The sequence below is a fragment of the Heloderma suspectum genome, chromosome 2, assembly GCF_057233095.1.
Source record: "Heloderma suspectum isolate Gila_16-S chromosome 2, 16-S_ref, whole genome shotgun sequence".
In the NCBI taxonomy this organism is placed as follows: Eukaryota; Metazoa; Chordata; class Lepidosauria; order Squamata; family Helodermatidae; genus Heloderma; species Heloderma suspectum.
Window position 1 is genome coordinate 135,054,106 of NC_139459.1, and position 24,724 is coordinate 135,078,829.

General features: G+C 46.4%; 1 protein-coding gene across 3 annotated transcripts; it reads right to left on the reverse strand.

Moving 5' to 3' along the window:
• Window positions 1-865: 865 nt before the first annotated feature.
• On the reverse strand, window positions 866-24,497 carry SLC49A3 (solute carrier family 49 member 3). Of its 3 annotated transcripts, none has more exons than XR_014787850.1 (11): window positions 24,065-24,497; window positions 16,818-16,976; window positions 14,035-14,254; window positions 11,151-11,227; window positions 10,902-11,039; window positions 9,903-10,019; window positions 9,351-9,503; window positions 7,482-7,639; window positions 6,116-6,228; window positions 2,968-3,664; window positions 1,687-2,775 (listed from the first exon to the last, which is right to left on the reverse strand). XR_014787850.1 is itself a non-coding variant. In XM_084834862.1 (10 exons), exons 1-10 carry the CDS (start codon window positions 24,380-24,382, stop codon window positions 3,513-3,515), a joined length of 1,605 nt encoding a protein of 534 aa, XP_084690988.1. In that variant the 5' UTR covers window positions 24,383-24,497; the 3' UTR covers window positions 866-3,512. The 3 variants fall into 3 exon arrangements, 1 of the variants encoding a protein (XP_084690988.1); XR_014787851.1 differs by having other exon boundaries at window positions 1,729-2,775; window positions 2,919-3,664; XM_084834862.1 differs by having other exon boundaries at window positions 866-3,664.
• Between the last annotated feature and the right edge of the window lie 227 nt (window positions 24,498-24,724).

A 24,724-nucleotide genomic window follows, 5' to 3' on the forward strand; every position in this document is an offset into this window, starting at 1 on the left:
TCACCATACAGACAACTAAGCATTGCACAGTGATGCAATGTGGTGGGGAAAGCTGTTTTTCAGGGTTGTTTATCTGCCATCACATACCTCATTGAGGGGAACCCAAGGAATCTCAGGGTTTCCCAAAACACAGTTTGAAAACTACCGCTCTGAGTTACTGGGCCAATTCTTATTATTTGATCACGACATTCTGTCATTTTTTGTTGCAGTCTTTTAAAGATGCACTTGAACCAAATTGGTCTTAAATGGCCTTGCTGGAATTTATTCACTCCTTACAAATCCTGACTAATTCTATACACGTAAGGGACAAATACCTTTCAGTGTTCCGGAAACCAAGGATTGCTCCATTTCTGAAATTAGAAGGATTGTATAAACAAATGCTTAAGAAATGAGTGCGTATCCGAATTTGGTGTGTGAATTATTAGAAGAAAAATTTAAAATCAGTCATACAAGTGTTTTTGTTCTCTTTGTAACTAATAAAAGAACTCTAGAAGCATTCTAGCTTCTACTAGGTGAAGGGTAAATAGGAACCTTTACAAACTAGTGAAATTGCAGGCTGCAGGCCATTATCTACACTACAAATATGTTTTATGCCAATTTAACTGTTCTGGCTTCCCTTGGAACTGTGATTTGGTGAAGGTGCTGAGGATTCTCTGCCCTCTCACACACAACTGTAGTTCCCAGGGTTTCTTGAGAAGGGTGACTGTTAAGCCAGTTTGTCTATGAATATAGCTGACTTTGGGGAAAGGGAGAATGTGATACGAGATCTAATACTAAAAGTCCAATATATTCTGTACACAAATGTTCACTACCACAGCTAATCTTGATTTTAACCAGACTGTAAATCATTTACTCTTTTCTTTTTGTACCTCATGCAGTGGTTCTCATACTGGGGGGGAGGAGATGGGGGGGAGGCATGTGTGCAGGGGAAGAAGTTCCAGAGAGGGATTAGCTCTTGAAGCAAACAAAAGCCATGGGCGCTTCCCTCCTAGAAGCAGAGGTTGAGCTTTGCACCCATCAAAACTGCCCTGCTAACCCTGAAAGCTGGGGGAACATATGAGAGCTTCTGGCCGCAGCAGCTTCTCCCCTTCCTGCCTTCTCCCCTTCCTGCCTTCTCCCCTGGCTGGCCTATTGTAGGAGAGAGCCTGTGGTAGCCCTTTTCTAATACTGGTGTGGGATTAGTGGCCCAATCCATAGATCCTGCAGTGGTCTGCATACATACAGCTATAGGTGAGGAGTCTATGTGTTCACATACCAAAGAGATGACTTAGAAGGGGGCCTGTATTTGAAAAAAATCAGAAACACCCGGTTAATGCATTGCTTTGTACTAGACCTTTTCAATAAGCTGAGCAATCTTTGTTAGCAAATACCTTGAAAAGCATCCTTGATTATTCCACAATATAAGACAAAGCTGGCCATCTGGAATAGTTTGCCTCTTGTGTAGTACTTGCTGTTTGCAATATGTGTGCTAAACAATTCACTGAAGTCATTGCGATATTATAACCATTAGGTGAACACTGTTTCCACACTGTGTGCCTAAACAGAAGCTAGAAATGCACATACTTGTTTACTTGTTCTGTCTTAAACAGGGTTTTGTTGCGTATCGTTTTCCAGTTGTTTGCCTTGCAAGCCACTTTGTCTCTCTGAATGATCAGTCCTGAAATGCAATGTCAGTAAAAAGTATTTATATCGCATGCTTTCTTTTTTATTTAAATATGAGTTTTCCTTCAGAGTATATTCTTAGAAAGATTCTGTATATATTTTTGCTATGTATTTGTGTTTGGTTTCATTTTGATTGTATATTTTGCACTGATTTAAAATTCTGTATCAATTCTGTATCAAGTGCTTTGTGAGTATTGGACATCTTTGTGAGTATTTGACATAGAATTTGTCTGTGACAAATATAACAGCTAATTTTTGTTGTACCCTGGATACATTTGTCCATTGTGTTTTGTTGCGGCAGGAAGTCTTGTAAACAGGCATTCGCCTAGTCACCTGTAGCAAGTCTGCTCCAATTTTTAGGTCAAAAATAACCACCATGGGAATGTGTGAGCAGGAGAGTGAGTGGGTGTCAAATACTATATGGACTAATAACTATTTATTTATTTATTTAATTTCATTTCTATACCGCCCAATAGCCGAAGCTCTCTGGGTGGTTTTCAACTTTTCATGTGAATTTATTTGCAAGACTGTTTGTAGAGACTTCTTACATCTGCCTTGCCTATTCTATGCAACTTACTAATTGAAATTACTTAAGTAAGAAGTGGGACCTGCGACAAAATGTTGCAGTGTGGAGTGCACCTTGTTCAGGATTCTAGCCACTCCACTCCATTCCCCTTCCCTACAGTTTTCCATCCCCTTTAACAGTCAGTGAGCAAGCATTCCATGAGCTGTTTGGTGGGTTCCTTAGTTTTTTTCCTAAATATGTTTTTGTACTTCTGCAAACCTTGGGGTTCCTCCAAACCTGCTGCTACCTCCCTCTTGCCATGCTGTGTTTGTTGGTTACATAAGCAACGGCCCTCACAGCAGAATCATTTCCTCTAAAGTAGAAACTACTGAAAGCTAACTGTCACATTTGAATCCCCCTCATCCCCCATGCAACTTAGGGTAGTTATACATGGCCTCACCCCATTTAATAATCACAGTAGCCCTAGGGGATTCAAACTAGGCGTTCGCACAGCAAGATTCAGAGATGTTACTCTGTGTAGCTTACCAGGTAGGGGGAGTTGTTGGCTTGAACTCTGCTGCTCTTTAGCACTATCACTAAGTTTTAAACTAGAGGTGGGGAATACGAGGCCTTCAAGATGACAACTCCCATCAGCCTGAGCTAGCCAGCATAATCAGTGAGGGATTATTGGAATGGCAGTTGAACAATATCTGGAGGGCCACACATTCCCCACCTCTGGTTTAAATCTTACTTAATGGAGTGAACTCCTTGTATTCCAGCTCCAGAATACAGTCTCCGACTCTATGGGTGGAAAATGAAGCTGCCTATTAGGATGGTATATGTGGAACCTGTAAAAAAATGTTGCAGCATTGTATGCTCCTGTTCGGTACTTCAGCCAGCCAGCCGTGTCTTCCTCCAGGATACTCCATTCGATTCCCCGCTCCCACCCACTTTTCTGTTCCCCTCCTCCCACCAACTCTCAGCACTATGCAGCCACTGAGCATGCTGTGTCCCCGCTGGGCTGGGCTAGGGGTCTCCCCTTAAGAGGTCTTTCTAAATATTTTTTTTACTACTTCTGCAAACCTTAAGGTTTCTTTCTCCAAGTCTGCAACTACCACTGTTGTGTATGGGTGGTGCTGTTTTAGCGACATAATTAACTGCACTCACATCTGCACATCAGAAATAGAAGGAATCATACAGTTAAGCAGCAACTTTTGCTCCAGTCAGTTTCCACCAAGATACAATTTACTGTGCTATTTTATGCAGCTGTGGCACTTGAGGTCACTGAAGTGTCAACACTGTTTTTTGGGCACTTGGGTTAGTCCAGAAGTCAGCTGGAAATATTTCATCCTTGTGCTGTTACTGTGTCATCTTCTGTTTCGTTGACTGAACAGCCATGAGACGTCTCTGCGTAGATCCTCTTGTAATTCGTGTGAAAGGTAACAACAAAGAAACAGACTGCCATACTGATGAGTCCAGCCATCACCAGTGATGGCGCTGTGATATAAGAAAAAGGGGGTATTTCATCAATATTTTATTTCTAAATGTGTGGTATAGATCTGGAATGTCAGCTAGCTGCTCTTAAAATATATATATTAAAATAGCAATGTCAATTTACAGTGCAGTCTTAAACCCACTTACTTGGGAGTAAGCTCTACTGAATGTGGTGAGACTGACTTCTAAGTAGATACGTGTAGGATTACGTTACAGGTAACTGAACTACAGACAAGTTATCCAAACTTATTTAACTTTTTAATTAAGTTGAATATTAAATCTTAACCTGATAGAATGTATAACTAAAATCAGTCATTACACAACTCAAGCAAAGTGCATAACTGAGTAGCAAAACAGTACGATGCATGAGCTGTATCAAAGACCTGATTATCATCTTGCATTTTCAATCAAATTGCCCAACAGTACAAGGCAAAAACCCAACTTCCTATATTACCATATGAATGCAAACGGTATTCCCCTATTTCTACAGTACAGAGACACCAAAATAGATTATGCCGTCAAATAATACACAAAAATCTTCAGAGCAATCTTCATAAATCTGTAACACCGACTCTATCTAAACAGATAACCTACAGTAAAACTCTATTTTTTGTTAAATATATCTAAAGCTCTAAACCTAAGAAACTGAGGAACTCCTTGCTGGCTGAACTTCAGTACATGCCAAACCAGGAAAGACTCATTTCCCACACTTTTTTTAACCATTCCTTGGGGGGGGGGATTTTGGCATGAAAACAGGAGGGGGGAAGCTTAAATCCCCCCTCCTGAATTGCCATGGTCCTCAATTGGGGGGGGTGCTTACTCAGAGGTAAGTCAGTCATGCATACATGTCTTAAGAAGAGGAAGGGGCTGAAAGGAGTATCCCTGAAGGGTTTTTTTCCCCAAGTGTTAAAATAAATAAAACCCTCAGCCACCTCATCCTAAAACGTAAGGTATCCCCCCACCCCACCCCCCATCCAAAGATCTGGCATATATATATATATGTCAATGCAGGTGCTTCGTAAGGCAAGAATGATGTGTGTGTATCTCATCACATCAGGAGTATAGACAAGTTGTACCACAAAGGCCACTGGGATATGTGCTGGGAGCAGGCGGGAGGACTAAGGGAGAAAGACACCATGGCAAGCCAGTGAGTGCCTGATCGTCTGTTGGGAGTAATGTGGGTTAGTGAGCGAACAACTAACCCACCATGGCTTGTTTTCAGCATGGCTTTATTGTGATGTACGTACTGGTCCTTTCTGATGGACATGGTCCAGGAGGACTTGGGTTTAAAGCCCTGGTTAAGTCCGAATCCTGTATGGAGGCCTTAGCTTAATCACACATATACACAACCTGCCTCATTGGGTCGTTGTCACTAGAGTAACCCATGTATGCTGCCTTGAGATCTCGCTGCCAGAAGTGGTACAGTCCAGCAAGAGCCACTGGCCCAGTTCACATGTAACAAGAAGCCAGCATGGGTGAAGGTCCCACAGGGCTTCTTGTTGTGGCTGTGGCTGCCGTTTTGAATATTCGAACTGCAGTGGGGGTGTGGCTTAGCTTGTTACGTGTGAATCCGATAAGGGTGGGGGGTTGACAAGCCACCCCAGAACCCATGGGCTGTTTTAAGGTTGCAGGTGGCTTGTCAACCACCCCAACAACCCACCCTCTTCGGGTTTGCACGTAAGGTAAGCTATGGTGTCCCCCCCACCCCACCCATGGCTTGAATATTCAAAACGGTGATAGCTGCTTCTGCAACAAGAAGCCCCGCAAGGCAATTCACCCATGGTGGCTTCTCTAAATGTGAACCAGGTCATTTCATGCAATTCTGCTATGTGTAGCTTGGCTCTTGGCTGTTTGCTTAAATCAAGTATGGGGAGAAATATCATTCTGAGAACAACCTGGCCACAGATGCACCTGCCAGAACAGCACCAGGCGTCACCTTCAGGAACTGCTGGATGTTCTCTGAGGAAGTTGCTGCGAAGAAGGTTAGACAGCCTCTTTCCAACTAACGCATGAAGGGCAAGGAACGAGGGCTGCCACCGCTACGGAGTCTCAGAAGACTTCTGCCTCTCCTGATTATTTCCCCCAAAGGTGCTGTGTACAGTAACTGGCACCTTTGTGGGCAAATACCAGACAGGGGTGATTCTCAGCAGGAAACACACACAGGCTCTGATCCTAGAGCAGGAGAGTGTCCCAGCTCGCAAGCCCATGGCTGCTTTTCCTTGAAACTAAAAGCGGCTAGCTTAAGCCCAGTTCTTTTGAAAAAGTGTGAATAGCCTTACATGTAGTTTGGCATTAAGCCCTATTAGTATCTATTGCGTATCTTTCTAACAAGGGTCCTTGCACCTTCTTCAGACAGCCCCACCAACAGGCAGTGGAACAGTGAAGCTGCATGGAATCCAAAGGCCAAGCTGTACTGACCAAGTAGCATATAATAATATAGAAGGAAGTACTTACTTGTCCAGTCTTGTGCTTCACCTTGGGCTGCAGTACAAGTTGAGAATGGGGCCTCTTTCTTCTCCACAGCCAGGCTTTCGAACAAAAGCATGAACAGAACTCCTAGTAGCTGGCTGTTAAAAATAACACTGATCATTAGTCAGCCCCCCCTGTTACTTCATGTTTATTGGCATCCCAGCTGTTTTGCAGAAATATTTTTGTCCTTAACAATTAAGATTTGCTTCTGTGCCTAGACTAGACATCTCCCCCTTTGCTTTCAGTGGATGGCCCATCATGTCCCAGTTGAATCTGTACCATTCCAGACAAGTGTGACCGTGATGATTATCTTCTGCATTCAATGTCATCGCCTACCTAGTCATTAAGTGATAGTCCCGCTGGCAGCATGCCAGCGAGCTGGGTCTGACCCCAAAATGCTTGCTCACATCTCCTACCTTGACCTGGAACTTTCCCCTGCTTCATATCCTGTGCTTGGCATGTTGCTTCCCTTACCCAGATATGGGCAATTACATCACAAGCAGAGGTGGCACTACAAATGTTCTAACATAGCCCATGCAAAGGAGGAGGTGCTGAACACATGTCAGAATTCTCCCTGCCCTGGAAGGAGAAGCAGAAAGTCCTCATCCTTAACTTCTGGGCTGGGAAATTAAAGAGGAAGGCTGGTAGTTTGCCAGCCAATGAGACTATGGATCCACTTTGGAAGGGAGGAGGGAGGGAGAGTGTCTTTTTGGAGTTCTGTGAAAGCTTTTGAAAAACTGTTCTTCCTGCCGTTGAACAAAGGGTATGGTTGTGTTTGTGGATGCTACCACTACTGTCCCCTTTCTGCACAAAGTCCCTTCCATGGGATGCCCTTACAGCATGTCCAGAAGCAACTGGTTTAGCCTGAATCTGGAAGCAAGTACCATGTAATAATGGACAGTCCACTTCTCTTCCACCATGGCCTCTTCAGATTTTGGCAAGCCTACCTCCAACTTGGAGGAAACAATGCGTATACAGGGGTGGGGAACCTCTTTCAGACTTCCATTTCAAATAAGCTCTCTGGGGCTGCATTCCAGTGTGGGTGGAGCCAAAGGCAAAAGGGGTGGGGCCGAAATCCAAAACAAACCCTATATTGTAGCTTAAAGCTCTTCCTGCCAGTAGCTGAGCCTTAGGAGAGGCATTTCAACCTGTTAGAATGAGGGGGAAATGGCAAAAAAGCTGGGAAACCACCAGGGTGTGGCCCCAGGAGACCCGGATTGGGCACGCAGGCCACATGTTCCGCGCCCCTGCTATACGAGCACTAATGCCCACAACACAGCATATAGTACAGAAGAAAAGATCAAATGTCCCTTTCCTTGACTGAACCTGTTCATTCTGTTCTGCTACTTACCCAGTCACAAAAATCAGCCCCGATGTAGTTCCTTCTCCCACAGGATAAGAGCACTCAACAGCTAGTTCCATTCCAATAGGATAGGCAGCAAATCCAAAAAACCCTAAGAGGGAGCTGATAACTGCCAAAGCATAGGTCTGGTTTCTAAAGGGAGATATCTGTAGGAAGAGAGTCTATACTGAACACGGACAAAGCTGCAAAGTCTACTTAACAATGCTTCAGCTCCATATATGGGAAGTTCAGGATGCGTCCCGTTCCCCCCCCCCCCCAGTTTATAGCACAACTCTACTGGTTATCTGAATACAACACAATTAGACAATTCTGTTCTCCAGATTCCATATGGGTTATGCTCTCCAGCTCAGGATCAGGAGCAAACTTTTACAAAGGGTGAAAAGATCCTCGCTAGGAGAGCCTTGCCCCTTTCTGCTTTCTGCTTATTTGGGCAGGCTGAAGGATGAGCTGATAGCTCGTCTGACTCAGTTCTGAACCTTAAATGCCTTGGACCTGGACGGCATGGAGCCACACAGTTTTTCTCAGCCGCCATTTTAGACTGCCTCAGAGGCACATCGCCTGTTTTCTCTGTGGTTTCCAAACTATGTTCAGGGGAACTCTGGGTATTCCTTGGAAACAGATCCTGAATGAAAGAGAGCTTGCCCAGTTCTGTCAATATTCCCCTGCAATGGAGATACAGAAGAGTACTGGGCGTATTCTAAGACACACTCAATTTATATGACAGCATGGCAAGGCCTAAGAGGCCTGTCAAATCCTCCACACAACCACAGTGTCCTAAAACGTTCCAATATTCTCTGCAATATGCGATGCTGGGGTTCTGTGGCAGGTGTGCTGGGATGCTTTGGCAAGTGAACTGATGTGGAAAAGGAATTCTGAACTACTGGCTCATTTTAGATTTCCTTGGTGTTGTGTTGGCTAAAACAATAACAAAATAATTATTTAGATTTTGGCAACCAATGGAAACCATTGCTAGAATTTTGAGCAATGGCCATTTAATATAAGTATGGTTAGCCAGGCGAAGGATTGTTCAAAGGTAAAATCTGGAGGAACAACATATTTTAAGGACTGGTGTGCAGTACACTTGTCGACCTGGGCATCTGAGCGAGGAGTACCTTAGAGTTATGTCAACAACCAACATGATGCTAGGAGGTATTCCTATATGTAAGAACTGGAAATGATGCAGCATGAATGAACATGGTGACCACACTGGTGTGAAGAAGTATGCTGTCCTGCTCTTGCTGGGTCAGACTCTATGCAAAGCAAATGCAGGGATGAATCTAGCAGGCAATTCAAGTAAGCAGATCATTTGATCAAGCACAAAGGTTTCAGTCCCGTATGGGTTCAGACTCAATGGCACTTCCTTCGGAGGAGACATGTATAGGATAATAATGCACGGTTAGAAACATTATTTAGGGTGCAATCCTATGGGGATAGGTGGGCGCCTCCAAACTCGGAGGTGACTGCCTATCCAGTGCAGAGTGGGCAGAGCGCGGAGGGGATTTCTTTGTCCGTGCTCCGGCAACCCTGCATTTGCAGCTGGATGGCCGATTTCGGCTGTCTAGCCACAGAGCTTCGGGGGGGGGGGGGCGCGGCGGCTGGATGACACATAGGAAGTGTCATACCAGCCATTCCGAGGTCCCCACCCTGCCCCTAGGAATGCCCCCTTTCCTCCCACTCTGCACTGCTCTTACAAGCATGGAGCCAGCGACGATCCACGCCACCTACAAGGCGGCAGGGGCGGAGGTTTTCTGAGAACCGACCTCAGAGCACGGGCTCTGAGGTCACTTCCCCAAAACCGAATAATCCAGCTGCTGTCCAGTGGCCATAGGACTGCGCCCGTAGTCTTAAGCGACTTACCACTGCAAATGCAACGCAAGCCAGTGCAGCTAGACAAAGAGAGATCTTGGTAGCTTCTGTAAATGTCTTTGTCCTGTCAACATACAGTCCAAGGAAGAAGGCCCCAATTAATCCAAACACCGTGAACAAGGCACCGCACACACCTGCAAAGAACTGTCAAAGGAAATGGATTTAGGTGTTGTAGTTGCACAACTGAAGCATGAGGGATGGCACATTCTTCACAACAGGGCTTCTGACCAGAAAACAACCCAGAGGTTTTTTGTTTTGTTTTTTATATCTGGTTGTTCAATAACATTCTCCCATATAAGCCGGTGATTCCCAGTACCCCAGCCAATGGCAGGCCTCCAATGTAGAAACCTTACCCTGGGCTCCTGTGAGAATAGGTGCTCCCAGACTCTCCACACCTACTGCTTCCCGCTATGACTTGTGGTAGCCTCTGTCTTGAATTCCCATAATCCCCTCCCAGGTGTCTTTGGAGTCTCACCTGCTCACCCATAAGCCCTGTCCCCTCACCAGATGACACAGTCCTGTAACAAGTGTGGAGTGACTTACATTGGAATATCCGTTCACACAGAGGATCTGTTCCAACAGAGCACTGAAACAAGTGAATATCGCTAACCCTGCCCCAAAGCAGACAGCCAGGGTGATGTAAGCCTTATTTCGCAGAAGCTAAAAATGGAAAAGAAAGTTGGTTTGTTTGAAAACAGCACTATTTTCCCCAGCAAGCCCATACATGGTAACACTCCAAACAATTTGTCATTTTGTTTGAACCAGGAACTGTGGTTAGTTTAAACTATGGTGTATCCAAACAAGCCAGAATCAGAAACCATCAGAAACCATCAGGTGTCTTTCATGTATTTGACCCCAGCAACTGCCAATGCGACTTGGGTTTGTATGCACAGGTCATCACTAAGCTGGGTTACAAACATGGAAGCCAACTTCTATACATATATAATACCTAGTTCAGTGGGCACTTTTTGAGTGTTGTGGGTGCTCTCACAAAATGGCTGCCATGGCAGGCATGTCATCACAAAACACACATTTACCAGAAGGCAAAGTGGGAAGGAACTTGCCCAAGAACCTAACTGGGAGGCAAAGGTGGAGTCTGAGCTCCAAAACACAAAGTCACTCTTTTGAACCAAAAGCACTTGGCTTTGCAGCATACCAGCCTCCCAGTTAATGACATGTTTTTAGAAAAAAGAAATGAAATAATCAGGAGAGGCGGGGGGCTTGGAAGGCACCATGAGGGCTGCCCGCTGGCATCAGATTGGAAACCCCAGGCCTGGCTAGGTCAGACTCGTATATATAGGAGGGCCCACAGAGGAGGAGCAGAGCCCATGTTTTGTATGCAGATGACCGGTTTAATCCTTGGCACCTCCTGATCCAGGGTCTCGGGTAACAGGGCAGGGGAGGCAAACCACTGGCCTGGAGGGGCAACATGGAGGTAGATGGACCAATCATATGACCTGGCATAAAATGGCTTCTCGTACGTATACAGACCCGGGATTTGTTTCCCCCGAAGTTTAACATCTTGCTTCGCTTGCAACATACCATCTTCAAGCCTCCAGAGAACGACAGTGAATCAGAATGAGTGGCACTGGCTGATGGAGGTGTTGGAGGGACCTTGTGACGAATGCCAGCGGTTGCTAACACACAGGCAAATATAGCGGGACCTGCATACACTCCAAGCTGCAAAACACAAACCCAGCCAAAGATTTTAAAAGCAAATCAAATGGTTTAGTTTTTCCGTCAAATATATGGAAGTGGTACTGAATTCTAAATTGATGATCTTTCATTTACCATTAAAGCAATATCTTTTCCTTCCTGTACAAGTGCGGGTGACAGTAGATTAGCTATGAGAAGGCCCAATGGATTAGCTACATGGAAATAAAACAAAACAGATGATTTAGAGGTGACTCTTTTTCTAAAGCAACTGAAACACAATGTCAGACATTTCATCTACATGCCCACTGTTCAAAAACAACCAAGGCTATTGTGGCACTTTAACAACTAACAAATATATTATGGCATGCCCCAACCATTCCTACACATTGGCCATGCTGGCTGGGTCTGATGGGGGTTGTAGTCCAAAAACATCTGGAGGGCAGGTTGTTGTTGTTGTTCAGTTGTTGGGGGAGGCTAAACTCTTGTGGACTACAGCCCACATCATCAGATCCATGGAAGGTCATCCTGCATACATACACACACACACATGCACACGCGCACACACGTGAAGGAGAAAAGGAAAAAATGCGTGGGCGTGGCAAAAGAAATTAAAAAAACACAGACATGAGAATTACATTAAAGCATAGACAGACGTAAAATAATAACAATGACCATTCACAACGTAGTGTTGACAAACATCCTGGCATTGATCGTTACCACTGGTAGTGTCATGATAGGGACGTACGAGAATTTCATTTGTGTTTGCAACCCGAAAGTGAATGCGAGCAGGAGCACATGCTCTCTGAAAATGTTCGCAAATTCCCGAACAGACTCCCTCTCGCCCACCCTCCCAGACCCCGCTCGCCGACCTGCAGGGCACCCGTGGACCTGCTCAGCAAGCACCCCACGGCTCAGCGAGTGCCTGGCAGCTGCCCATCCTCCCTAGTGAGCCGCCATTGTGCACAACAATGATGACTCGGGCGCTTCTGGGTAGGTAATATTGTGTACTTGGCGGCCATAAAGGGGCCGTCTACACAACGTTACAGGCATGAATGGAGCATTCATGCCTCTTACGTTGTGTAAATGGGGTCTTTCCAGCCACCAGTTCTGCAACATTACCTACTCGGAAGCACCCAAGCCACCACTGCTGCACGCAATGGCGGCTCGCTAGGGAGGACGGGCAGCCCCGCAGCTTCATGGTGCACTCACCGGGCCGTGACAAAGCTCATGTGGTGCCGCCAGCAGGGGTGAGTGGCAGCAGCAGCTCGGCAAGCACTCGATGGAGCCGGGTGTGGGTGAGTCCGTCCATCCCTAATCTTAACCCATGATCTTGATTTAAGCCTCGAGCGATAAGACCGAACTTCTTGATAAGTGTAAATTCAGCAGTTTCAGGCTGAATTTTGCCTTTGCAGTTCATTCCCTCTAGAAACATCTTCTGTGTAAGGTCTACATTCCACTCTGGGACCAGGTCTGCATCACACCCTGTACAAAGGTTTGTAGCAAAAAAACCCAAACCCTTTACAGTCTGCTATTATGGATAGTCTCCTCCTATCATTACTGAATGTGGATTAATGACACTGTTGGTGGTTTCACATTTTAAAAAGGGAGAAAAGACCTAGGGCAATTGGAGACACGATGGGTCTCCAGTGATTCCAACAATTACGTTACTTGAATATATATCTAAAAGACTCCATTAAAAACAGAGACTTAGAATTAGTATTACATGTATTAATTGTGGAATTAACTGAATTAGCAGCTAGGCTGAGAACTCCTAAACTTTTGAGCAACAAAGCAGTCGTCGCTTAGTCAGATTTTTGCCAAGAAAAAATAGCTACTGATGACTTTCACACAAAATGGGAATTCTTCATCACGTATTAGAACGGCTTTGTTGTCTTCAAACCAATTTCGGTACCTAAACTTCAAATCTGTCAGAACTGCCAAGCTTTGAAACTCGGGGACTTCCCCTGTCTACAGCCAAAACGTCAAACCTGGGACATTCCTTTAATAAAGAGGTGCCCATCATGGCAGCATAACAGGGGCACAACCGATGAGCAGACTTAAAAAGCACACATGAGGTGGTCACGTGATCTGGACAACAGTAGTGACTGATGGTTTTATATATGATAGTTAGGGACCATGAAGAGAGAAGTTGTTTTACAGTGGCAGCCACACCACAAAAGTAACATGTAAATGATGCTTGTGCTAGTTCATAGAGTGCTGATGTAAACTATGTGAGTTAACCTGCAGGGGCCAGATGGGTAGAGGACCTTCAGGCCAGGGATATTGGGGCTAGATTCCTTCCTTCCTTTGGCCCCTTCCATTCTTAAGAGTCTCTCTAGTGCAGAGGTGCTGAACCTCAAGCCCGGGGGCCAAATCTGGGCCCCCTGGCCTCCCAACCTGGCCCTCCAGGGTTACCCAGATGGTCACAACCTGTTCCCCACTTCACCAGGTAGTTCCTGCTTCCCCCCATCCTCGCCTATCATTTGGTAGTTTCTTGGCTTTCGCACGATTTCTTCCCCATTTTTAAAGGCTGAAATGGCGTCTCCTAAGACTTAGTTCCTGGCAGGAAGAGCTTTCAGCTAAAATATGCTGGCATTTGGGGTCTTTTAGTCTTTGGCCCCGCCCACCACTGAGAGCTTCCCCAAAAGTGAATTTGGCCTTTGGGCTGAAAGTGGTTCGACATCCCTGCTCTAGTGGACAGATATTCAGTATTCCCTAAATAAATGCTAAGCGTAACTCCACAGGTAAAGTTATACTCAGCCTTCATAGAGCACTTTAAAGCATTCAAAAGCATTTCACATACATTACCACAGTAATCCTTAAAACGTCCCTGTAAGGCAGGCTACTACTGTTATTGCCAATGGGAGAGTGAAGTGGAGAGCATTGTGTGTTCACGGCAGGGGGAAGACTGGATGTGGTGGTGGCGGGGAGTTCTTGGCACATCGCTCAGCTTCTTAGCCACCATACTTCCCCAGCTCCTGAGTAACCAAGACTGGCACACCAGTGCCCAGTTACTTACACATTGAACCAATCATATTGGCTGTGGCTCTCTGGTGTTCTGGAAACCATAAGGCTGCTAGCTTGGTAGGCGAAAAAATGACGAGAGGCTGGGCCATAGCACAGAGGCACTGCCCTACGAGCAGATATACAAAGTTCAGGGAGCCTAGGCTCAGGAAGTCGAGAACACTGAAAATACGGATAACGCTTCCCATCATGTTCAGCCAGGCACAGAGGACCACCTGCAGCAGAAGAAACCACATGGCCAATGTTAACCTGAATGATCCACAAGATTGATCTGGATGACAATTGTGATACTAAAACGATTTCATTTTCCTGTATGCATTCTTCAAGTGCCCCCTCGTTTGGAGGGTGGAAACAAGAGAGGGGTTTTCTCGGTCCCTCCCCACAGCTGGCGAACTCTGGAGTGCTCTCCCAAGGGAAACTCACCTGGCGTCCACCCTGCTATCTTTTCAGCACCAGGCTAAGGCCTTCCTATTCTTCCAGCCTTTTACAGTCTTCTAAAATATTTTAAGATTTTCGTTTTGTTATTTTGGTTTTACCTCTCATACATGATGAAGAAATACATAAAAATAAATACTTTGTATTTTGTGCAAAGTTGGCACATTTATTAGTTTTATATTGTTGATTTTATTGTGACTTTGTGTTGTTGTTTTAAATTGCAAAATGTATTTTATGAGGAGTTTAATAAATATAATAAGTAAATTTGCAATCCGGTCTTGAATAGCAAGTACCCTTTTCTTCGTTTTCAATAAAATGTCTTTTTTATATAGCTATCGAACCAATTAGTTAGCAGATAGCTGTAAGACTGGCAGGACGTTGACAACCTAGTGGAGCAAGGAGGCTAGGAGGCTGATCCGTAAACCCAGGGAGTCCTGTGGTTCAAATGTCCTCCCCCATAAGCTCACTAGTTGGCCTCAGGCAAGCAAGTCACTAGGATTCTTCACCCTGCTCCCAGTGCATTCCATGAATGTATGAGGCTAAGAAGGATTGTGCCAGTTCTCCACAGGCCCCAAACATTGACGTAACGAGCGTCCGTCCCTGAGCCACTGCATGGCATTGATCCTTTGCTTGACTGGGGCCATGGTCGATCAGGATTCCTGCTCAGGTGAAGGAACCCAATGGATTAGATCCAGATTTGGTCAGACTTAAGAGTGGACCAACTGAAAACAACAGGATTTTTGTTAGTCATGACTAACACATCTCAGTGGTTCTACTCCAAGTATAACTAAACCTGGATCCAAATAATGATGCCTTTAGCTGTACGCATGCAGGGCCCCTTTCCCACTAATGGGGCACACGTGGCTGCCAAGGATGTGGACAGGAGGCGCAATCCCACTCTCCTCGGGGGAGGGGGGAGTTGTGTGAAGATCTCTACTGACTCTCAGCCTCAGCCCCAAATTTGCAACAGGGGGGTGGCTTTAATACTGAGCTGCTTTGCAGGGCAGTAGTCGAGACAGTGGATAACGTATGGAATGGGCTTTGAACTCTCACATAGTACCATATCAGTGCCGCAGAGCGGTACACCGTGTCTGAACAAGAAAAGGGAGTGAGTCAAGCAAGCAGGTTGAACAGCTGCCACGTGAAGTCGCTCAGCTTCAGGGATTCTTCTCACCCGGCCAATCTGGTGATGCAACTGGCTCCGTCTCCGATCTGTATCACTTTCCAGCCACCTACAAACTGGTCTGTGGCCAATCAAGCAGGTTGTTCCCAACTTCGCAATCCATCACAACCAATTAGGGTTGCCAGCTTTTGTTAACAAGCAAGCACATATGATCCTGTCTGTACATTAAGATGGATATGGAAAACGTCCCCTGAAGGTGGAAAGCTGTAATACTATTGCCCTACAGGGTTATTTTTAACATCCGAAAGGTACAAGGCCACAAAACCAGGGTTGAGTGAATTCAAGGCTGCTTTTATGCTCTCCTCCCCCTGCCGATAGCAGCTTTCCTCCTGAGGCAAATGGCAGTGTGGGAGGAGTGGGGGCTTTTCATCAGGAAAATGGTGTGTAGGAATGGGCTCAACCCCCTTCCTAGGGTTCCATGCTAAACTGGAGGCCTCCGTTCCTGCTACCTTTTCTTAAAAGCAAATACACCCGTGCATTTCTCGTAGAGGTGTTGAACCTATTTCAGCCTGAGGGTTGAACAGGATTTCGGAGACGCTCTCGGGGGCTTCAGTGAAGTGGCGGGGGGGGGGGGGGGCTGGAGACAAAGGGAGCAGGGCCAATGCAAAACCAGGTGGGCCAAAATACTAAAAATACCCCCCAATACTTCATATTTTAACTTAAAGCTCTGCCTGTCAGTAACTGAGCCTTGGGGGGTGGGCATTGCAACCTTTCAGGATGGGGAAAAAACATGCACAAGCCAGGAAAATACCGAATGATCAGCGGTTGAAGGAAAAGGGGTGGGGCGAGTGGAAAGGGGTGTAGTCACCTGGGGAATCCCAGAAGACCAGATTGGGACCACAGATGGGCTGGATTTGGCCCATGAGCCTAAATGTGAACGTTTGGCCTTTTGTTCATGCAAACCACTAGCCAGCCATCTTGGGATTCACTGCTGTCACTCCATATGACAGACTGCGCACCTTGGAGCTCACCCAATACCCCGCACTGGCTGCATATTGTGAGAGGTTAGCAAGTTTTCTGTCTGGGAGGCTGTTTGGCCATGACTGATCTTCTAGAGAAAACCCTGAGAAGTTTCAAAGGAACCCCAAGATTCCATGGAACACACTTCGAAAGCCTCCGCAGGAGCAACCCAGTTCATGTCACGCTCCGTTTCAGCTTACAGCACATTTAAGTCCAACGGTGTCCAGAATCCATATTGCTAGGAATCCAACTGGAACTGATATCACAAGGTACACAAGGGAGAGCCAGTTGACCATATCCATTGAGGTGTGGAATTGTTCAGCTGTTTTATCAGCCACTGGAGCAAACGTCAGCCATAGCTGCAGATGGAGGAGAAAAGAGGTATGTTTACAACGTAATAGAGGAAAACATTAACACAGCACGTTTGAGGCATAACGGTTAGGTATTAAATCATGCCACCATCCTATACCCACTTACCTGGGAGTAAGCCCTGTTGACTCAATGGGTCTTACTTTGGAGTAAACCTATATAGGATTGTGCTGTCATTCTCGAAAATAGCCACTCACCTGGGGCATGCAAGGATCACCTCCAACCTGGCAATGTAGCTTTACCAAAGTTGGTTATTTACATTTTGTTTAAGCCACAGATTACTGAAATAGGCATGAATAGATAGGAAGGCTAGTAAAAGTATTTGTGAACTTCGCAATGCTGGCCTAACAGGTTGGGTTGCTCATGTGCAGCAAGAATTTCTCCGGAAGATATTACAGAGTTTTGAGACTCCCATTCTGTGAAACAATGTAAAAAAACAACAACCTGAAGCTGATTGGAGCACTCTACCTGAGAACAAAATATAAATCCAGGTAAAACACTTAAAACGTTTAGGATGCAATCCTATGCATGTTTAGACAGAAAAGGTCCTGCAACTCTCAGCATGCCCCAGCCAGCCATTCTGAGGCATGCTGGGAATTATAGGACTTTCTTCTGTCTAAACAAGCATAGCATTGCACACTGAGCTGGTAAGAGATCCTCCTGCATCAGAGTTTGGGATCTGGGCAACTAATGCAAACACAAATTAGGGTTTGGTTGGGGCCCAGAAGACTGATGCATGACAGATCTCTAAGCAAAAAACAGATAAAATTAAGCATTTACACACACACACACACACACACACACACACAGTAATTAGGGTGTCTTGTCATACATACATGAATCTATGCGTGCATCTTTGCATGTATGACATATTTATTAATTACATTTCTATACCTCCCAACAGCTGAAGCTCTCTGGCCAGTTCACAAAAATTAAAACCACAAAGTACAGAATAAAAACAGTATAAAATATAAAAGCTTAAAAGTACAGTATAAAAATACAACCAGAACAAAACCTAGCAGCCATGCAGAGAATATACAGTAACAGATTTAAAAGACTATACCACTAACATGCAAAAATGCTGGGAAAATAAAAAAGGTCTTCACCCGGTGCTGGAAAGAGTACAACGTAGGCACCAGGAGAGCCCTCTAGGAAGCTCATTCCACAGCTGGGGTGCCACAGCAGAAAAGGCCCTCTTACTGGTAGCTACCTACCTCACTTCCTCTGGCAGGGGCTCCCGGACAAGGACCCCTGAAAATGATCTTAGGGTCCAGGCAGGAGCCCAGGAGGAGACAATCCTTCAGATAACCTGGCCCCAAGCCGTTTAGGGCTTTGAATGTTAATACCAGCACTTTGAATCAGGCCCCAACTATGGGTTGATCCAGATTTACGCTTGTGCAACTGGGCTGGTGAAAGCAGGTTTCACACACCCGCTCTTCTGCGTAGCAGCCCCTCCAGCTCCTTCCCCAAATGCTACACAAAGGGTCAGAGGACCCTGTTGAATGGGGCAGGCAGAGAGATGCGGGGGGGATCCCTGAAAATTGGGCTGAGGCACCCTCCAGGAGGGGATTACTAAATAATCTGAAAACAGGATATTAGCACATCCATACCAAACCAAATCAAAGCATACCCCATTAGGGCTAAGTCAGCCTTCCCCAACCTAGGACCCTCCAGATGTTTACAATTTCCCTCATCCCCAGTCTGGGCTATAGTTAGGCTGGCTGGGGATCATGGACCTTGCAGACCGATACATCTGGAACAGCACCAGGTTCAGGAAGGCTGGATTAAATTATTTCCGTATCACTAGTGAGGGCAAGATTTGGTACACTCCGATTACTAGACAGGTCTGAAAATGGGACATCTTCACCTCCAGCAGCCAAAAACTCAGGACACAACGCTTATCGCATAAGTGAGACCGGCATTCCCCCACAGACCATACAAAAGGGCACAGACAGGGAAGAATGTGTGACTGTGGGAGTTGGCTCTGGTGGGGGAGTGTCTCATAGCAGCCAGCGTGGAATGTGCACCTACGCTTGCGGGTTACATTTACTAGCAAAAATGTCAGAATTGCCTTGCTGGGTTGAATCAACACCCAGCTTTCTTGTTTCCAAAGAGGGTCAGTCGGCCAGATGTTGCTCCAAGTTCAAAAGAAGGGGCAGGAAGGTGAGGGCCAGTTTGTCCTCAATAAGGAGCTGCTTTATATTGTAAGAACAAAGGCCCTGAAGGCAGCATGTGATGCTGCCACACTCATTCTCCTAATTCCTCCCTGCTAGTAGCACAGGGAGTGATCTCTATGAGGATCTCGGGGTGCGGGGAGGAGAGTGCAGGCAGGGGAGGATTTGGTGGCGGTGGCAGTGGCAGGGTCAGGACACTCATCGGGGGCCACAGGAAAGATCATGGGGGGCTGCTGGTTGTGCAGTACATGTTCCAAAGCCCCTCATTCCTTGGACACACACACAAACACCCCAGCAAGGGAGAATAATTATGCCAGCCCTAGAGTTGGTGTCCTGATTTCCCTCCCATTGATGACAATGAGAAAGAATATTTCCAAAAAAGAGAACCTGGGTGTGTGGAGGAAAAACCTGGCTGGGGACTTCCACTCTAGCCAGCACAAGCAGAGCTTAGAAACAGCAGCTCCTCTTACATCGATTCCCCCACCCCCCAACATATAAGATTTCTCCGCCATCATCTTTTAAGATACTAACAGTTCAAATTGTTTGTGTTTACTGAACCACATGCTTCTTTGGGGTTTTTCCTTTCTATGTTGCATCCCGTAGAAAAATCTGCCCAAGCAGCACAGCTGACAAAGTTAAAGAACTCATTTGAAAAAATGAAGTATCTCTTATAAAAAATTAATTTATCTTAAAATTATTTATGAACCTTATGGGTTCATTGCAAGTCTGAGATGGTTACAGAATAGATTCTTCTTCATTTGTCAGTAGGCCAAGAGAGGAAGGAACCTACCATGCGTGGGATCATTCCATCTCAATCTCTCGAGGGGCAGAGTTCACTATTGTTGCTCGAAAGATGGTGGATACTTCCCCATGGAAAATCATGCCGTTTGGTAATTAAATAAGTAAATACACCATAGTTGAAATCAGGGTATCGCCTTTTTCTTCCAACAGGGGTAAGGGCATAACTTCAAACATGGTTGGAAATTTGCTCAGTGAGTGCTTCACACTTCCATAGGAACTTTTACAGACATGCATAAGTCAGTGAGTGGAGCACACTGTAAAATGATGAGTTGCAAAACTAGCAGCTGGACATCACCCTTCCACAATCTGTCTTTGATGCTGATGTACTCAATCTGGCATTTAAAATGGGGATCTTCTTCTGGCAGAAAAGGGATGATGCAGTGACTTCCTTGTTCCTTCCTTCCAGAAATAATCGGACGCTGCAGGAGAGCATTGGCAGCACTGAAAGATGCTACCACGGGTGCCTGTCAGGACCAATAACTATTACAGGGCACCCAAAAGCTTCCAAACACATAGACTTGCTGACTGACGTCTGTGTAAACCAGTCATGAACCATCACAGATTGCATGCCAGAGACAGACATTTCCTATCACTTCAGTGCTTTCTGCTTAACACAGTTGGTTCACACGTTCACCCAAGAGTCCTCAAGTGATGAATATGCATGTGTAAACTGGTTGGCCACCAGTCAACATTCATCCCAATGTTTCTTGCCCATTCCCCCCTCAAGGAATCACTGGTTGTTGACAATATAACAGAGACTCTCCTGAGGGCAGCATTTAAATCAAACTAGGAAGCACTTCTTTAGCTTACTGGAACTTAACTGCTTTTCTGTGTCACAATGAAAACAAAGGAGAGGTCAAGTTTGGCAAGCTGGTTAATTGCCTAATTAAGCAGTTAATCCATATGTAAAGTAGTCCAGAGCACAAGACCATTTCTTTTTTCTTTACCAGAGACTATATCACTGTAACTAATGAGCAGAAGTTATCTAATTATATGGATGAACTTAATAACTAGATTAAGCAGGCGGTAGAGACTGAGCACTCTCTTTGCTGAAGATAATAAACAAGTCTGCTGGTCCTCTCAGGGAAACATGAATGGTTATCTGGAATGATCCGGATTGTCCTTCTGAAAACAGCCCAGCATGGACCACTGTTAATCACTCTTTGGCATGTTGTGGGCCTGCTCTTACAGTCACTGGAATGGCAGCGGGTGCTGCTTCTGAGTTCAAATTATCTTGGCAGAGAAACTAACCAAACATTTCAAGGCTACCAAAGATCAACAGAAAACAGATAATTTCATGGAAATACAGTAAAGCTTTGTACACTTTATAAACTCCAGTACTGTAAGCAAACCACCAGAAACCCATGGTAAACTGTGGAGAGATAGCTTTAGATGAGCCCATATATATTTTACACATACTCTTTGTTGTATGGATTGTACTTAGTGTGTGCTGTGATGCTCTATCTACCCATGACTGTACCCTCAATGATTTTCCCTACAAAATATCTAGTCTCCCCCCCCCCTTTTTTTTAAATTATTGGACAGTTAATGAACTGCTGATGAATCATATTTTCAAAAATCAATTTAAACCCTCTGAGTTTAAACCAATACTCCAATTGTCATCAAACGCAAACCTAAACAAATACAGGCTGGACATTCTGGCTTGGGAGAATGTCTAAAGAGGGAAAATTGCTTTCTGTAGCGATCTGGGCCTCCCAGTTCTATTAAGCCCAATTTCCACAGTGTTAAATTTCACAGGGACAGCTTGGTTAAGGCCAAACTACATGCTATACTTCTTATAGGGTGTGTAGCTATGTCTTGTGGGGGAGCTTTTGGAGGTGGAGGGGTTATGGTTAATTAGTTGCATGGTAGGGGTGGATTTCTTACTTTGAATGCATCTTGCAGAGAGTGAAGGGTTATCTCTTTACTCCCCAGCCACGTTCTGTCAGAACTCACCCCCCCCCCCCATGCAGCTCGGAGCCTTAGGGGAAAAATATCCATTGATGCCAAAGTCCATCTAGCTTGGACTGCTTGTGTCCACACGGGCCTGCCCATATACTGAGATCTTAAAAGTTGGGTGGAGCACCCATAGAAGGCCTTTGTTGACAATCTTAGTGTATGGACAGGCACATACGGAGGTGTGGCACATGTGCAGTGGCCACAGGGGAAAGTACCTACTTGGTGGCAGTGCCTCAGCTGTGGAATGAACAGCTGAGGCACTGCCTCAGAATGAACGGCTGAACATCAGGAAAAACTTCCTGACTGTTAGAGCAATACGACAATGGGACCAATTACCTGGGGAGGCGGTGGGCTCTCCCAAATTGGAGGCATTCAAGATGAGGCTGGACAGCCAACTGTCAGGGATGCTCTGACTTGAATTCCTGCATTGAGCAGGGAATTAGACTCAGTGGTCTTATAGGCCCTTTCCAACCCCACTGTTCTATGATTCTATGAATGCTCCCCCCCACTGAAACTCACTTGCCACCTAACTTGATGTCATTCCTGAGCCAGGAAAATCTGCCTAATTTTCCTAGGCTTTTAAATCTGACTGGTTTTATCTCTGCAAATTGCTGTTATGCTGCGTTGTATTTGTTTTACTGTTGCCCGAGTTCATGGGGTGCCCGCATGCACATCACTGTACACATGTAGGTGGCCCCTTTGCGGATGGCCCGCTCACCATGCAGACGGCAGGGCTGGGGCCAGCAACTGCAGTCCCACCGTCCTCCACGTATGCATAGTCCTCATGGCCTAATCCTTTGAATAAGCCATTTAAACTAGTGGCCATCCACACATCTCGCGGCAATGGGTTCCATACTTTCTTTTCTGAATCCTGAACCTACTGCTGACCAGCTTTGTTAGGTGACCCAAAGTTCGAATATTATGAGAGGGAGAAATACTTGCTATGCTTCCTGTTGCCTCTATTGTCAAGAGGCTGGAGTGTCTCCCATATATGGGCAGGTTACAACAGTTGGTGCTTTTTAGCTTAGAAAAAGGACAAGTAAAGAGGGACCTGACGGAGGTGCATACAATTATACATGGTGTGGAGAAAGTGAAGAGGGGTAAAAACTCTTCCTCTCTGATAAGGCTAGACCCAGGAGTCATTCAATGAAGCTAAATGATGGGCGATCAGGACAGACAAAAGGAAGTATTTCTTCACAACGCACACAGTCAGAGGTACTCGCACACAGTCAGAGGTACTCGCTACCAGAAGATGTAGTAATGGCAACCAACTTGGACAGCTTTAAAAGGGGATTAAACAACTTCATGGAAGATAAGGCTGTCAGTGGCTACCTGTCATGCTGACTGTTACCTCCAGTACTGGAGGCAGCATGCCTCTGAATACCAGTTGCTGGGGAGCATGGGAAAGCCATTGCTGTTGGGCTCATGTCCTGTGTGTGGGCTTCGCATAGGCATCTGGTTTGGTCACTGCGGGAAGAGAACGCTGGACATTGTATTCAATGTTAATCCTACTTAGGATAGCCCTGCTGAAATGAATGGGACTTCATTGGATACCACCCATTGGATCCAACCCTATATATACACCTATATTTTTATTATCATGACATTTTATTTTATTTCTAAATAAGGTTAACAAAACAAAGGCAACGAAAAACCATACATAATAATGAATCAAAAGCACTAAAGATACAAAGGAATTCACTAATTATAAATCTTAAGTCTATAACTGATATGCTTACGGAACATGTATTATGAAACAGCCTAAACTGGAGCCACACCTATCCACAACCCTATGGACACACATTTACATGGAGAAAATCCCATAAATTCCGTGACACTTGCTTCTGCGTGCCGAAGTCCGAGCTGCATATTCCCGTCTGTCTAAGAACCTTGGATTATCTGGAATGCATTTTCGCTGCATTTGCCCCCGCCGGGACGTGCAGAGTTCCGGGACGTGCAGAGTTCTGAGACTCCGCGCCGCCCCCGCCCCGAAATCCGGCCGCTTCTTCTTGCTGGGCAGCCCCGGACAGTCGGTGCCCGTTCTGGGGGCTGGTTCGCATGGGGGAGCGGCACAACCCGAGCAAACCACCGAAGTCGCGCGCCCGGTCGGAGCCCGGGCCGGGAGCGCCCCCGGGATTACGTACCGTCGCATTGGAACAGCTGAGCAGGCAGACGACGGCCAGCAGGAACCAGCGGCGCTTGTAAACCTTGAACGAGCTCGGCGTTGCCGGGTCCGGCGCCGGGGCGACCTTGGCCGGAGGGCTCTCGGGGGCGCCGCCGCTGGCGATGTCCGCGTCCATCGCCGCTCCGCGCTCGGGCCCTGCGCAGCCCCTTTGGAGCGTTATCCCCCCTCCCGCCGTCCCGCTTGCGAGAAGTTGCTGCCGCGATGGGCGTCTTGCTCGCAAGCGGGGAGGTTCGTCTCTGCGTGCGGCTGAAACGCCCTCGGCGCCGGCGCCCCACATGCACCCATCCTGGGTCGCCCAGCGCCGGCGGGCGGGGGGAATTGCCACATCTCGCTGGCAGGGCCTGAAAAGCCAGTTCCCGCGCCGCGCCCGCCGGCTCTTGCCCGGCGTCCCCAGCCACCCCCGTGGGAGCCTGGCGGGTTTTCGCGTCGGCAGCCCGGCGAGGCGGTTCTCGGCCCGGGACGCGCCCAGGGCTTCTCCCTCCGTGGGCGCGGCTGGGTCCTAGCGCCTCTTGGGTTGCGCTCCGTGGGCCGGATCTCCGGTCCTGCCGCTGGATCTGCCTTCTGAACAACCCGCGCGCGATGCGGGGCCCCGGACGGGTTGCACTTTCAGCGCCAGGGC

Bases quoted from the DNA above. Each gene is read 5' to 3' on its own strand.
- SLC49A3 (XM_084834862.1), bottom strand. From the start codon at position 24,382: ATGTGGGGCGCCGGCGCCGAGGGCGTTTCAGCCGCACGCAGAGACGAA. The intron at 16,977-24,064 runs GTACGTAATCCC...CTCCATCTGCAG, and splicing joins TCAGCTGTTCCAATGCGACG to CTATGGCTGACGTTTGCTCC. The intron at 6,229-7,481 runs GTAAGTAGCAGA...TATTTTTAACAG, and splicing joins GGGCTGATTTTTGTGACTGG to CCAGCTACTAGGAGTTCTGT.